The 15,135-nt window shown below is 41.8% G+C and overlaps 1 protein-coding gene across 1 annotated transcript in view; it reads right to left on the reverse strand.

Annotated features, from left to right (window-relative positions):
* Positions 1-15,135, reverse strand: part of SKAP1 (src kinase associated phosphoprotein 1) — a 374,118-nt gene that overhangs the window by 284,410 nt on the left and 74,573 nt on the right. The window contains exon 4 of the mRNA XM_036755929.1: positions 3,017-3,133. Coding sequence (XP_036611824.1) covers positions 3,017-3,133 — 117 coding nt within the window. The remainder of the gene's footprint in view (positions 1-3,016; positions 3,134-15,135) is intronic.

A 15,135-nucleotide genomic window follows, 5' to 3' on the forward strand; every position in this document is an offset into this window, starting at 1 on the left:
TCAGGTCTTCTTGACTCCAGGCCCAGTGCTCTAACCACTGCTCCACCGAGCTGCCAGACGCAGATTGGCAGCTTATTTGTGATAGCTATCAAGCTTTTTTGTGTCTGGTAAAAACTAAAGACCCTTTCTCAGAATAATGGTTTTAAATATATAAAAGATGCAGGATTACAAAGGAAATCCATTACATCAAATACAGTTATCAAAATCTTTTATTTAAAAAAAAGACCCATTTCATTGACCTCGGGTTAAATACACCACCTTAGAGAGCTGTCTGAGGGCACTGAGAAGGTAAGTGATTTGCCCATTGTCACCCTGCTAGCAGGTGTTGGTGACAGCCCTGGACCCTGGATAGCTCTAAGGCCGGCCCTCTCTCCCTTACAGTAAGTCTATCCAGAACTTATTGTAACAGCTAGCATTCCTATATGGCTTTAAGGGGTGCTCGGTGAGAAAGGTTCGGGGTCTTAGGACTCCATAGTTGGTAAGCGCAAGGCAGCACGTGAACACAGATCTTCCTGACTCAATGTCCCATTCTCTGTTCACTGTACCACCTCGCTGCCCACCTGGCACCTGCAAACTGGGTAACCCTGGGCACATCCTTTAACCTCTCTCCACCTCAGTTTCCTCAACTGCAAAGTCAGGAGGCTGGATCAGATGGCCTCTGAGGTCCTCTCCAGCTCTGAATGGATGTCATTTCTGAGGAGGTGACTTCTCTGATAACCCCAACCATGTCACTTATGGATGGACACACGTCACTGAGCAGCCAAAAGGGCTGCGGCAAAGCCCATAAAACTCATGACATCTGTTTGCAGGAGAGGTCCTCCCTCAGAGAGTCTCTTTACTTGCTTTGTTGTTGTTACTGTTCATTCATTTCCAGCTCTTCAAGACCCCATTTGGGATTTTCTTGGCAAAGATACTGAAGTAGTGCTGGAGTGGTTTGCCGTGTCCTTCTCTGGCTCATTTTACAGCTGAGGAAACTGAGGCAAACAGGGATAAGTGACTTGCCCAGAGTCACACAGCTAGTAAGTACCTGAGGCCAGATCTGAACTCAGGAAGATGATGGATGAGTCTTTCCGATTTCAGGGCCAAGCACTTTATCCGCTGTGGCTGCCTACTTTCTTTAGGCACAGCTATAACTGCCAGGGGGCCCAGTGGAGAGCACCTTGGACCTGGAGTCTGGATGGCCTTAGACATTTACTAGCAGTGTGATCCCTAAGTTAAGTCACTTAACCGCTGTCTGCCTCAGTTTCCCCAACTGTAAAATGAAGATAATAATAGCACCTACATCCCAGGGTTTTTGTGAAGATAAAATATTTGTAAAGTGCTCTGCATACTTGAAAATGCTATATAAAGCTGGCTGTTACTTTTATTATTTTCATCTCATAGGATTGCTTTGAGGACCAAATTAGATAACATGTAAAGCATTTTGTAAACCTTAAAGTACTACATGAATGCTAGCTATTATTTGAACCCAGGTCCTTCAACCCCATAATCAGGACTCTTTCTATCTTACTAACCCTGTCATAAATTAGATTTATAAAAAAAATATACAGTGGTATCTGGACTTCAAGTTTTATACATCAAATCTTCTAAAAGTGATTCCTGGCTATCAATCAAATTTGGTCTTCAATGTACTCTCTCTCTCTCTCTCTCTCTCTCTCTCTCTCACACACACACACACACACACACACACACACACACACACACACACACACACATGATGGCCATGATCCCCCATCTCCCCTCCCACCAGAGCCTGGTACTCCACCCCTGAGATGCTAGAGGTTGCATTGGCTTCATTTTCACCTTATCTTGCCTGAAACCAGGCCACCATACCATTCCCCAGCCATCTATGGCCGTTTCTGCCATGTTACATGAACACTTGCCATTCTAGCTCCCCATTATGTATTGTCTTCCTCCATTAGAACGTAATCTCCTTGAGGGAAAGGATTATTTTTGCTTGCTTGCCTAATACATTGGAAGTTCTGAATTGACGCTTATTCTGATGCATATACACACAAACAAGCATTATGTTATCTATCTATCTATCTATCTATCTATCTATCTATCTATCTATCTATCTGTCTGTGTATATACATCCTACATCACAAAGTATATTTCCCCAAACTTCAGAAGCTGTAAGAATTAGTAGCACTTAAAAACCCCACAAAGTATATCTATAAGGAAGACTCAGTAATGCTGGGATGGAGACTATCAGCTGATTAAACAATTCTGAACTATCAAAGGGACCACTTAAAGGAACCAAAAGGTAATGTGTGAAGAAGGAATTAAAAAAAACCTAAAGGACCTGAGGAGGTGGGAAGCACAGATGACATATGATAATATCTGGCCCCAAAAGTCATTTGAAAAAGGTATATTAAATCTCAAGAAAATTGGAAAAAGAGGGGAAAATGGAAGAAACAGAGGCAGGTAAAAGAGAAACAAGGAATTATCCATTTGATTTTCCCCCTACTTCCCTAAGGGTCCCCATGCTTCCATTTTAGTATCCTAGATCATCTTGGCTCTTCATTGGAATACCCAGCATATACCAGGAGAGGCCACCAGTAAGAGATTTCCCTAAGGTCATGGCTTAGTTGACTTAGGTGATATCTTATCATGGCTCACTGAACTCAGTGGTCCCAATTAATCACACACAGGAGGCTCTCAGTTCTCAGACAATGTGGTAAAGGCGATCAGCCCCATAAAAGTAGCAACATAGGCTTTGTTACATTCAAATATTCACTTGGCTTTGGGGCTACAGTTTATACAGAGAGATCGATGCGGTATCTCCCCGCCCCAAAACAGAATTAGTGTTTACCAGGCCACCATTAACTCCAGCAATACTGAATTCCTCAGAAAGACAGTGTCCCAGGGAAATAATTGCTAATGGGCCTACAAAGCCAGCAATCTCCTTTGTAAACAATCCAGTGGGTCAAAAATGGCAGGAGGCAAAGAGAACAAGAACAAAATCTAACAGAACTAGACCACCTGGAACCCAGAGAAAAAGGAGGACACTTACCTTCATCTTGATAATCTGACATAAAAGATGCATCTGACATTAAGCTAGGGCCACGAGTTCCACTGGGATTGTCTTCAGAGCTGTCCTGCCCAAAGTAATTTTCAGCTTGGTCACCTCCTTTAAAAAGGAGAAAGAAAAACATTTTAAAAAGAAAGAAAGGAACAGGCTTATATCATATTGTGAATACTTTCTAAAAAGAATCCTGAAGAGGTTTTCTGGTGGACACCAAGAGCTTCCTTATTTCTTCTTGAAGGCCCCTTTTAGCACCCAAATATTAACACCTTAAAATTTAAGTCTCATGGGTTAAGGAAATAAGTGGCACAAAACAATTTGCAAGTCATCAATACACTTTCTTGCTGCCTGAACAAGAAGAATAGATGAATGATAAGAACTGCCATTTTGCTGCATTCTTACATTGTGACGCAGCAAAAAGTCATTTGAAAAAGATAAATTAAATCTCAAGAAAATTGGAAAGAGGAAAAAAACAGAAGGAACAGAGGCAAGTAAAAGAGAAACAAGGAATTATCCGTTCAATTTTCTCTCCATGTCCCTAAGGGTCCCCACACTTCCATTTCAGTATCCTAGGTCTTCTTGGCTCTTCATTGGAACACCCAGCATCCCGTGTGATGGCACAGCAGAGACACCGCCGGACTGGGCGTCAGATGGATGCTAGCTATTTGGCCCTTTCTCAACCTTGGCTTCCTCATCTGTAAAATGGGGATAATAATAGTAGCTACTTCCTTGAGTTGTTGTAAGGATAAAAGGAGATAACACATGTGAAGTGTTTTGTAAACTTTACATAAATGCCGGCTGCTGCTGCTGTTACTCCATCCCCCTGTAAATAGCTGACTTGTTCTGTGACTGGGCGCAGGCAATAGATCTACAACCCTTGCTTCCACTGATGCCTTGGGAATTCATTCCAAGAGTTAATATTTGGCTGTGCAAAGTCAGGATAATAATGACCACAGACATATTTATAGAGAGCCCTTTAAGGTTTGCCAAGTGCTGTATGCAGACCATCTACACCTAGGAGGAAAGGCATCCTCAAGTTCTGAAATTAAAACACTGCTGAGACTTTGCATGCTAGCTATGAAGCTGGAAGGTGCACCAGAGATCTTCAGGTCTGACAGGCTCACTTTACAAATGAAGAAACTGAGCTCTAGAGAGCCAACGTGACCTGCCCAGGGTCACAGATATTTCTGTGAGATGCTGAGGCAGGATTCAAACCCAGCTCCTCTGACTCTCGATTCAGCGCTTTCCTCCATGACAACACTTCCACTTTGGTCTGAGTACTTTCACTTTATATGAGCCTCATCTTCTGGAAGTGGCCAGCACTAAAAAAGGACCTCAGCTGTGCAGGTACTTCAAAAGATACGGAAGCAAGAAGCTAGCTGGTTGGGGGGCGGGGGGCGGCGGAAGCCAAGGCTCTGCTTAACTCATCCAAACAGAGGCTCGGATTGCTGATAAGAGGACAACGACAGCTGCTCTCTTCATTTCACAATCGGCAAACACCGAAAAAGGATTTTCCGCTGAATTTACTATGATCTCCAATACTAATTTCCAACCACAAACTCCAGTGCTAAGCTCAGTAAACACTGGAGGGCTTTTGGCCCTGAATTCCAACTAGGGAACACTAAACTAAACAACTTCCAAAGAGCTGATATTGTCCCTCTTAAAAGCTTTATGCTCTGTAATCAAAAGGGGTGGGGCAGGTAGTGAAGGCCGGCGAAGAGGGAGAGCGGCAGTGGTTGCCTTATTTTGTCATTTTCAGGGAAGGATGTGACCAGGTGATCTAAATCTTCCCCCTTTCTATGCTCAAGGGAAGCAGGAACCAGGATTATCTAAAGATGAGAATGCCTTAGAAACGGCAGAGTTTATTACAGAGGGAAAAGGGAAAAAGCCAGAATTCTCAGACAGCCCAGTCTCTGGGCCCCAGCAGTAGGAATGTTCTCCTCACTGGCCTACTAGGTAATACTGACTAGACATTAAAGAGCAGAGAAAAAAAAAAGACAAGAGCACAACAGCTATGGTTGAGGCACCACTGTGTAATTTTCATTCTAACTAGAAATGCTCTCAAATACCAGGCAGAAGTATAACATGCTCAGATTTCATATCACGGCAGAGCCACTGAAATAGCATTACCAGCGCAATCTGCAGAGAAAGAGGGCTGGGCAGGATGCCGACAAGCCTGCTCTCTTAAAAGGATTTTTTTTCTCCCTTTGGAACAGACCAAAATTCATTTAAAAAAAAGAAGAAAGCAAAATCAAGCTTGGGGTTTGGGTTGCCTAATACAGGATATCTTTTCCAGGATAAAGTCATAGAATGCTAGATTTTTGAACATGAAACCTCAGAGGTCACCTAGTCCAATTCCTTTCTCTTTTACAGATAAGAAAACTGGGACCAAAAGAAAGGAAGTGACTGGTCTAAGGCCCCACACCAAGTTGGTGGCAGAGCTAGGATTTGAGTTGAGATAATCAAATCCAGGACACTTTTTCTTGGAGGGTCACATAAAAACTACTGTCCTGGACCCCAGATTATTTAGCTTATCTCAAAAGTCTGACAAACGTATTGCCTTAGCAGAAACCTACTATCATGCAGAGTATCTGCTGGGCTGTCACACATTCACAAAGCTTAGAAGGGGCTCTTGATTCTAAAGTCATTTTTTTCCAGTCTGTCTGACTCTCTATGACCCCATATGGGGTTTTCTTGGCAAAGATAATGGAGTGGTTTGCTATTTCCTTCTCCAGCTACTTTTACAGATGAAGAAACTGAGGCAAACAGGATTAAGTGACTTGCCCAGAATCACACAGCTAGGAAGTGTCTGAGGCTAGATCTGAACTTGGTGCAGAGGATGAAGTCATCATCTAGCTGCCCCTTGATTCTGAAGTCTTGTCCCAAATACCTGCATGGACCTGGCACTCAAACTATGAGCTGCAGGGGGATGAGTCAGTGCCACCATGATTCCCATGGTTTCTTTCTGGTGTAACTATCCCAAGGCTGGCATTTAAACCCCCAAATCTAAATTCAGGACAGTTACCTTAATACAGTATGGTATACAGCTCACACGAGAGTAGCACCAACCCCGGATCAGTGCTCTCCCTGGCTGGGGAAAACACAGAACACTTTGAAAAGAGGTTTTTGTGCATAAGCTTAATTAGTTTCCGGTGATGGAGCTATCCTTAGTGCCACTTCAAAGGGCACAAGCCCCTCGAGCAATCTAAGGGAAAGAGAGAGAGAAGAGGAGGAGCAAAACTACATCCTTGGCATTATTTATACATGATCGTGAAGGTTATACCTCCTCGAGCCCCATGGGCAAAAGGCTACCTCAAACTGTAGCACTGTTGGCAAGCCCTGTTAGTTCCAAACTCCATTTTCTAGATTTCTCTATGTATCTGCCAATACAGTACCAGGTGATTACTCCCCCAGTCCCGTGGGATCTGACATCAATGATCCCAAGCCATAGTGACAGAGGCTTCCCCTCAGTGTCTCTCCAATTAGAACTTAGGAACTCCATTTGTTTAGAGCAGCTCTCCCACCGGAGAGCCACTGTGCCACGGGAGACAGAGACATCCTTGCGACAGCTCAACTTAGAATCAATCTCTATCTCTATAGATGCTTGTTTTAACACACCACTGTATACCTTCATTAATCACAACTTGTAATGTCTTATCTATTTCAAAATGAGATTTGGGGAACCGGAAAGAGGGCTCCCTTGCTTTTAGCTGGGATTTTGTTCCTCTCTTATAGTGTCTTAAGACTTGGACACTAGATACTGTATTTAATATTTCCAGGGGCAGGTTCTCCACCTGGATATCAGGCCTTGGGGCCTTCAAGGGAGATGGTTTGCTCTACTGTTCTTTCCTGAAAGTCAAATAAAATTTCAGTCATGCTTCATAGCGTGATAAGTTGGGAATTTCTGAGGGTTGGAGTAGGAAGAGAGAGCAGCTTTGTGTCAGGTGTAAGGTAATTATTTGCTGGGGTTTCTGTGCTATTTGTTTTAATTCCCTGTGTTTTCATTAACAGCTAATGAGTTCCTCTCCCCTCCTCCCCCCACCTTTAAATTCAGAGACAATAGCTTGGCCACTAGAACTTGGCTTTTTTTTCTACCAGGGACGCAGCCAGCTGTTGCTGCTCCATAAACTTTATGGAGAAGTGAATTAAACTGTTAAAAACTTCCACTTCCCAATTCAATTCTAAATAAAACAGAGGGGAGAAAATGAAGTACTGATTATGTTCCCCCTGTAACTATTTTGACTCACGGCAAACCACTCAGGACCTGAATCTGTAGGTGCTATTTAAAGACCAAGAAGGGTGTCCTGTTTGGAACTACTTTGGTACTAGATCTCTGTGATTGAAAAATGAGAAAGGGGAAGGGGGAATGGAGAGAAAAAGGAGGACAGAGAGAAGGAAAAAGAGACAGAGGAAGGTAAAAGAAGGGAAGGGGAAGGAAGGGAAGGGGGAAAGGAAGAATGGAGAAAGGCGAAAAGCAGGGAGATAGAGACATGGAAAAATCTGAAAAATAGTGTTCAGAACTTACGATACATTCCATAAAGACTGCAGTTTGAGACAACTTTTCACCAGTGGGTCTTAAGTAGGTATAACAATCATAATCAAGGATATTTTCATTTACATAGTATCACAGACATATTTCTATGAATATTCAAAAAGTCTGTAGCACAAGGAAAAAGGAAGGAAGGGAAAGACGAAGAAAGGAAGACAAGAAAGGAGAGAGAGAAGAAGGAAGGTAGAGAGGTAGAGAAAGAAGGAAGGAAAAAAGGAAGGAAAGAAGAAAAGAAAGAAGGGCGGGAGGGAGCGAAGAAGGAAGAAAAGAAAGAAGAGAGGGAGGAAGGAAGAAAAGAAGGAAGGGATGGAGCGAGGGAGGAAGGCAGGAACTTGAGAATCAAAAAACAAAAATAACTCCTGTAAAACACAAAGATTTATTTACCTATTTCTATGCCAGGGGCCAAAGATTTTCTGGCACTTGCTAGTGCCATATTTGTCATTCATTTCTCCTCTAAATAATTATGAGGGATGTAATGAAGAATTTATCCACATCAGCAGCCAACTCCTTACATGGATATATTCCTTTTGCAAGGAGAGTTCTTCATCTAGATTTCTAGAGGCCAGTTTTGCTACTGCTTCATTAAATGCCTTTGGGAGGCATCAGGGAATCAAGGTGAATTGAGTCCTGTTTGCATTCCTGTGCTGGTGACTGTTGGAGGGGATAGAAGGAAGGACAGGCCCCTGACTCCAGTTAATATCTAAGAGCCCATGAGAAACACAGCTTCCCTCTTTAAACTAATGAGCCCTCACTAAAACGCAACAAATAAAGGTCTCTGATCCAAATCCTGTTAGCTTTCATGCTTGGCAGTGTTAATATTGCCAGGTTTTCATGGACTAATTTAACAGTAACACACTTCCCAAAGCTGAACTGCATTGAGATGAACAATGCCTCAGCTTATTACTCCTTATTATAACCACTAGTCTAAGTTATTGAACAGAACATACAACTAGAGAGACAGATCAGTACAGATGCATCCATACATGTAAATGTTATTCACATGTAAATATATTACCCTAGGACATTTGCAACACTAAGGCGAAGGTCCTGTCAACATTTCCATTATAAATTACATACCTTTTTGCACATACTCATGTATTAGAAAATGTATGGTGTTTCCTACAGAACATCTTAGAGGCTTCACTGCTTTCTAAATATCCATTTGGATTTGCGTGGTTAGCTCTTGTGATTAATCCATGTGTGGTGAAGGTCTCAGATTCTTCTCTGTACAATGCTGCCTGATTTCCTGTCCATCTCCTTTTCTCTTCTACAGTCATCTATAACTCAGTGTACTCATATGCTCTTTTTTTTCCTCCAAAGCCCTAACAATGAGGGGAATAGTACCAAAGGCCATAGGACTAACACGTGGCAAAAAAAGGAGAACGGTTGCTATTTATTATCATTTTAAAGAGATGCATCAACCCGATCTTGACTGCGCAAGGAGTGAATTCAACCTAAAACTAATCCTCTTCGTTTAGGAGGATACAGTTTACCAATTACATAAATTAAGAGCAAAATTAACAGGCTATTTAAAAACCACTTGTGCTGCTGAGGGGAAAGGAAAGATGGGGGAGGAGATAGCAGCGCCATTAAAATGACCAGAAATGGGACTATATTGCAATAGATTAGGCTATTATATTCCAGAACATTCATTGCTACAATGGCTCTGAATCCTAAAACCAAAAGGGCAGCACTGTTTAATATTCATGAAATGAAGCACATCTCTCACCTGATTGGGCAGGAAGGTGTCAATCCACAACCAATGGAAAAATTCTCTTTTCCAGAAAAGGACCCTGAACGATGCAGTTTTTCAGTTTGCCCAGTAGGGTGAGCTGCAGTGTGCAGCATTGTCCTAGCTCTATAAAGAAATGTGCTACAGGACCACCAGCTAAATACTCCTGCAGCATCTTTTTTCCTCTCCCCCAACAGAAAGCTGCTCGGAGGTTTGATCCTGTTGTTGCTTTGTAAACCATTCCCAGGTCTCATGCAAAGGCTAAACTTACGGGCACTAGTGAGCCAGAGAGTGAGTAGCAACAAATATAAACTAGACAATTACACAGCAATGGGTCTCACTTCAGAAAGGAAACCAGGAGATTTCAGCAGACCAGCCTATCATTCAAGGGTCAGGCTAACAAAACCATACACACACTGTACAATTGTAAAGGGCCAACTCAGACTAAATGAGAAATGGCAGCATCTTGGAAGAATCATGATATGGGAACAAATATACCTAAAAACAAAATAAATTCCCTGTATTTATTACATGTGAGAAAAGAAGTTCAAATCCTATCTCTGACATATTTTACCTGTATGACTTTATACAAATTACTTAATCTCGCTGGACTAGATTATCTCTAAGATCCTTTGTAGCTCTAAATCTACAATGTTATGACCCTATGAAAGTACCTTGACAATAAGGCAATTCTACGTGGCAGCTGCTAGCACAAATGTTTCCTCTTTCCCTTTTTTCATCTCTTTCTACTACTACTCTCAGTTCATTGTGTTCCCAGCATTTCTTGCATCAGCACAAAGTGCTCCAACTTTTTTCCCCCCTAAGCACAAAAGGAAAAAGTTAGCTACAAATTCAGGTATTTTTTAAGTTATGATCCTGGTGGGGGAAAAAAACCCCAAAGCAATTTTATTAACTACAGTCCTATAAATGGATAATGTTTATTTCAATCAAGGGGCACTGGACTTGAAGTGAGGCATCTTGGCTCTACTACTAATTTGCAGTTGTTTGGTTAGGTGTCGTCCTTCGTTCTCAAACAGGACCAAAATGGCATCACCATGTCGTGGTCAAGGTACAGTGTGTTCAACTGTGGCTCTTCAGAACAATACGATCTTGGAAGGCTCTACATCAGGTCAGGCACAAATAGTCCACATGAACATTTGGAGTGGAGGAGACGGCTCTAAATTTTCGCATCTCGTGTTTCTTTTGAGCTATTGCAATTCTGCTTCGTTCATAGAGCACAGGGCCTTCTTTGATGAGGGCACACCATGCTAGGCAGTCCTGTGCCAGTGTCTCCCATGTCCTGCAGTAAGACCTTGGGCAAGTCATTTATGCTCCTTCAGCCTGAGTTTCTTTATCTTTAAAACGAGGATATTGGGCTACATGGTCTCTAAAGGCCCTTCTAGACCCAACAATCCATGCATTTAGATTTTAGATGCTGATGGATCTCTGGACAGTCAAAAGCCTAATATTAGTCAAGGTTTGGAACCTAGTAACTTACCAATAACTATTAAACATGAAAACAAAAATGCCATTCAAACAATCAAGGTTGATCAAAGTCAGCATTTCTCTTTTTGAAACAACTTTTCCATAGTTCTTTACAGTACAGGAGAAGCCACGCGCTGTAGTGCAAAAAGAGCTGGTCCTAGGACCAGGAAGACCTAAATTCAAGTCTAACTGTGTGACCCTGGGCAAGTCTAGAAATCTCTCATGTCCTACTTGGTTCTCTAAAACTATAAACTGCACAAAAGGTGCCAACTTGCGGGCAGAGGGAGTTTCCTGAGCTGGGAGATCCCTATACATACGAATCCACAGGTTCAGACCCTCCCTTATCCTTATACTATAAAGTCATTTAATGACACAGTCAAGTTGGAGGTATAAAAGAAGTGGTTCTGCTGGGCTTTCAGACCCAAAAGGCTTTTTTGTATGACAGAGGCTGGCATGTACAAATTTTTTAAAAAAACATTTCCCATTTCAGGCTATCCCTAAGCTTGACTATATGTTTATTAGTATCCTTCTGCCCCCTCAATAGATTCAACAATTTTTTTTATTAAGCACCAACTGTACGCAAGGTACTGTGCTGAACCTGGGAGAATAAAAATGAAAACAAGCACAACAACAATAGTTTTTTCCTTCCAAAGAGGAAGCAGAATGGGGAGAGAAATAAGATATATATAGATATATGTATAGATATACGCAAATGATGTAAGAATCTAAAAGAGCATATGATTAGGGGAAAGGCGGGAATCTAAACACAGCTCTAGAGGGGAACTCACTACTTCATTCTATTTTTGGACAGTTTTGCATAGAAGGTAGAGAAGCAATTGTTTAAAGGAGTCACGTGTGTTTAAGGTGAGGGTTTCCAAGATGACATCCCTCTAAGCTTCCATGAGCTGCACCTGGCAGAAAATACGCTGACTCTGGGGGTGGAAGACCCAGGCCCACGATGTGATCTTGGGGGAGTCACCTCATTACCTCCAAAGTTAACAGAACAAAGATGGATATTTTCCTCCTCTTTTTTGACACGAATGTCCTGGTCACCAAAGCAAATGCTCAATTTTCCTAACTGAAAACTGGTACAGTACTTTGCATAATTTCCAATATGTCTTTATTCTCTTTATTCCTGTCAATCCCTAATTATATCTCACTACTTCACAGGAAACTAACCAATTTGTTCCACAGCCAAATGAAATCTGATTTTTTTTTGTATTTTCAATCTGGCTTTATTTTTAAGAGACCTTCCTCTTCTTTTCAATAATTTTAATAAATTAAAAAATTTAGAAAAATGCTTTGAAAACTATATCATGCCCTAATGTAAGCTGCTATTATTAACTCATCTTGATCACTCCCAAATAACTTCCCCTTAGTTTCCCCCTTACTTTTCAGAGAACTACTACTTGCTTATAGCTTCTGATACATCGACATAAATTCTCATATGGTCTATCATGTGTTTTGCCATCGTTTGGGCTCATGTATATGATTTCATCAGTGACTGGAACTTGCCATCAGGGAATTTCCTTTGCCGTTGCAAATCAACAACTGTTGTGCAATTTATAGTTTTAGAGTTGTCTGGGCTCACCGAGAGAAAATATGACTTGCCCAGAATCACACTGCCAGTGCACCAGACATAGGACTTGAACCCAGGACATCTCCATTTTTAGACTGACTCTCTCACCTCTATGACATGCTGCCTATAAGAAGGGCTTACATTTAGAGAGAGTACTTTATGCTTTGCAAAATGCTTCATACCTATACTCTCTCATTTAAACCTCACGATAACCTTATGAGTAAATATCACAGGCATGACTAATTTTATTTTACTGATGGGGGGATTGGGACCCAAAGAGGTTAAGCAGCTGGCCTGACTGTAAGTGGTATGAGAGGCAGCTTGGGATCCCCATCCTTCTTGACTCCAAATCCAGCATTCTTTCCACTATACTGGTCAGTGGAGATCTACCAGGGTTGAAACCTTCAAAGAAATGACAGGGACTTGTACTATTAATGCATTTTTTGCTTGATGGGAAGATCTCTCCCATTCATTAATAGGCCCATGTGACCTGCTTAAGTCACATGGAAGCCTAAGTCACATGAGCCTGGATCACCAGTGTTGTGTTGCCCTCTGACCCTGAAGAAGTGTATATATACTTGGGAGGTTGGAATTTTGCTTTGGGGCTCACTCATGGGAAGCATGTTTGTGTGATTTGGCCAGATGAGACTCTGGGTAGCCTTTAAGGAGTGCCCTGGCTTTGGAAACCCAGATGTTGGTGCTTCTCTCTCTAGTAACTATGTATGTATTGCTATGGACAGATAGTTAGAAGCCCTGTCTGCTGGTTTGTGTTATTTGATCTGTTTATGTAATTTCTGCTTGTAATTTCTGTTTGTGTTTGCTCTGAAGTTCAGGATGTTGACTCTTCCCCTGAACTAAGTGAATGGTGTGTGTGTGTGTGTGTGTGTGTGTGTGTGTGTGTGTGTGTACGTTTGATTAAAGTAAGATTGTTGACTCCTTTAAAGTTGCTTTCCTTTAGAAAAGCAGATCCAAGAACCTGTGCTAGCAGCCCTCCTATGTGCTGGTGTTGTTGGTCTTACACCCCCACAGCAGCTGCAAGCAACATTACTGTTACAGGACCTCACCTACAAGAGGAGGAGGAAGAGGAGAGCTGATATTTATATGGAATTTTCCAGTTTGCAAACAACTTAACATACATTATCCCATTTGTTCCGCATAACAACCCTGGGAAGTATACGCTATTACTATCCCCATTTTATAGTTTAGGAACCTGAGGCAGAGGGTAACTTGCCCAGGACCATGCAGCTCATAAGTGTCTCTGAGGCAGTATTTGAACTCCAAGTCCAGCCCTGCATCCACTGTATCACTTCACTGCCTCTGAGAAGGGGGCTGGAGGAAAAAAGAGACCCAGATTTCCCCCAGAGATTTATCCCAAGTAGAGTGTACAGATACCACAAACATGTATAAATCAACAGGAATAAATTTTAAAAAAAACCAAATTGCACTTAGCAGGCCTTAAAATGTGGGTTGGATGTGGTTAATATATTAATGAATATATTTAGGCAACTCAATGGCGCAGCGGTAAAGGGTACTACTACTTGGAATCAGGAAGACCTAAGCTCAGATCCTGCCTCATTCCTTACAAGCTGTGTAACCCTGGACAAGACTTAACCTCTCCTAGCCTCAGTTTCCTCATATGTAAAATGGGGATCATAATAGCACCTGCCTCTCGTCGGGTTGTTGTGAAGATCAAGTGAGATAACGTATGTGAAGTATTTTGCAAACCTTAACGTGTTCTATAAATGTTAGCTATTATTAGTGGGGATGTCAATCAATAAATATTTATTGAGCTCCTACTACGTGCCAGGCACTGTGCTAAATTCTGGGGATACAAGGAAAGGCAAAAGATAGTTCCTGTTCTCAAGGAGCTCACAGTTTAATGGAATATGATGCCAAATTTCACTGCCAGTGGCAAGCCTGTTAGCTACCTGAAACACCCCTCCTGCTACTGGAGCAGATAAAGAATGACCAGATTAGTTCGGTGGCTCCTGCTCATACAGGAGAGGATGGAAGTAGTGGGTAAGCTCTGTAGCAGGCAGTTTTTTTTGTTTTGCCTTTGTATCTCCAGTTCCTAGAACAATGCTTGGCACACAGTATGCACTTCATAAATGCTTATTGGCTTGGGCTGGATAACAGACATGCCCTGCCTGTCACACAGTCCAAAAACTTTCAGAGGTGAATTCTGAGCAAGCAAAAACCTCTTTCAGATTTGCCAGTGAGGAAAAAAAATTCTAAATCAGGAGTAATTGACCTTTTTTATGTCCTACACCCTTTGGTAGTTTGACAAAACTTTTGGGGATCCCTTCTCAGAATAATGTTTCTGACTACATAAAACAAAATTCTTGGGATTACAAAGAAGACAATTATATTGCAATAGCTAATCAATTTTTTTTTAAAAGGTCACAGACCCCAGCTTAAAACTCCTGTCCCAAACGGAAATGTGACCAAACAGAAGTGTCAGGAGAAATATCCACCAGACTCCTTCACTGTGTGAAACGGGCTAGTTCTTTTCCTCAAAATTTGCTGAAATTATCCTCAAGATTTAACTGGCTCAAAGAAGGAGAAGTTTGGGCTACCAATGATGCTTTCTTGTCATTTGAGTACAGAAAGCCACAGGAGTTCCAGTTATTCCCGGATGCTTCACCAGTGGACCACCATGGGCAACTCAAGGGTAGGGGAACTATAATCGGCTGATCAGTGCAGTGAACCTGATGCATATCCTTCCTCTGATATGATGAAGTAAATCTTTTCTTAACTCTTAG

The sequence above is a fragment of the Trichosurus vulpecula genome, chromosome 4 (genome assembly GCF_011100635.1).
Source record: "Trichosurus vulpecula isolate mTriVul1 chromosome 4, mTriVul1.pri, whole genome shotgun sequence".
Classification (NCBI taxonomy): Eukaryota; Metazoa; Chordata; class Mammalia; order Diprotodontia; family Phalangeridae; genus Trichosurus; species Trichosurus vulpecula.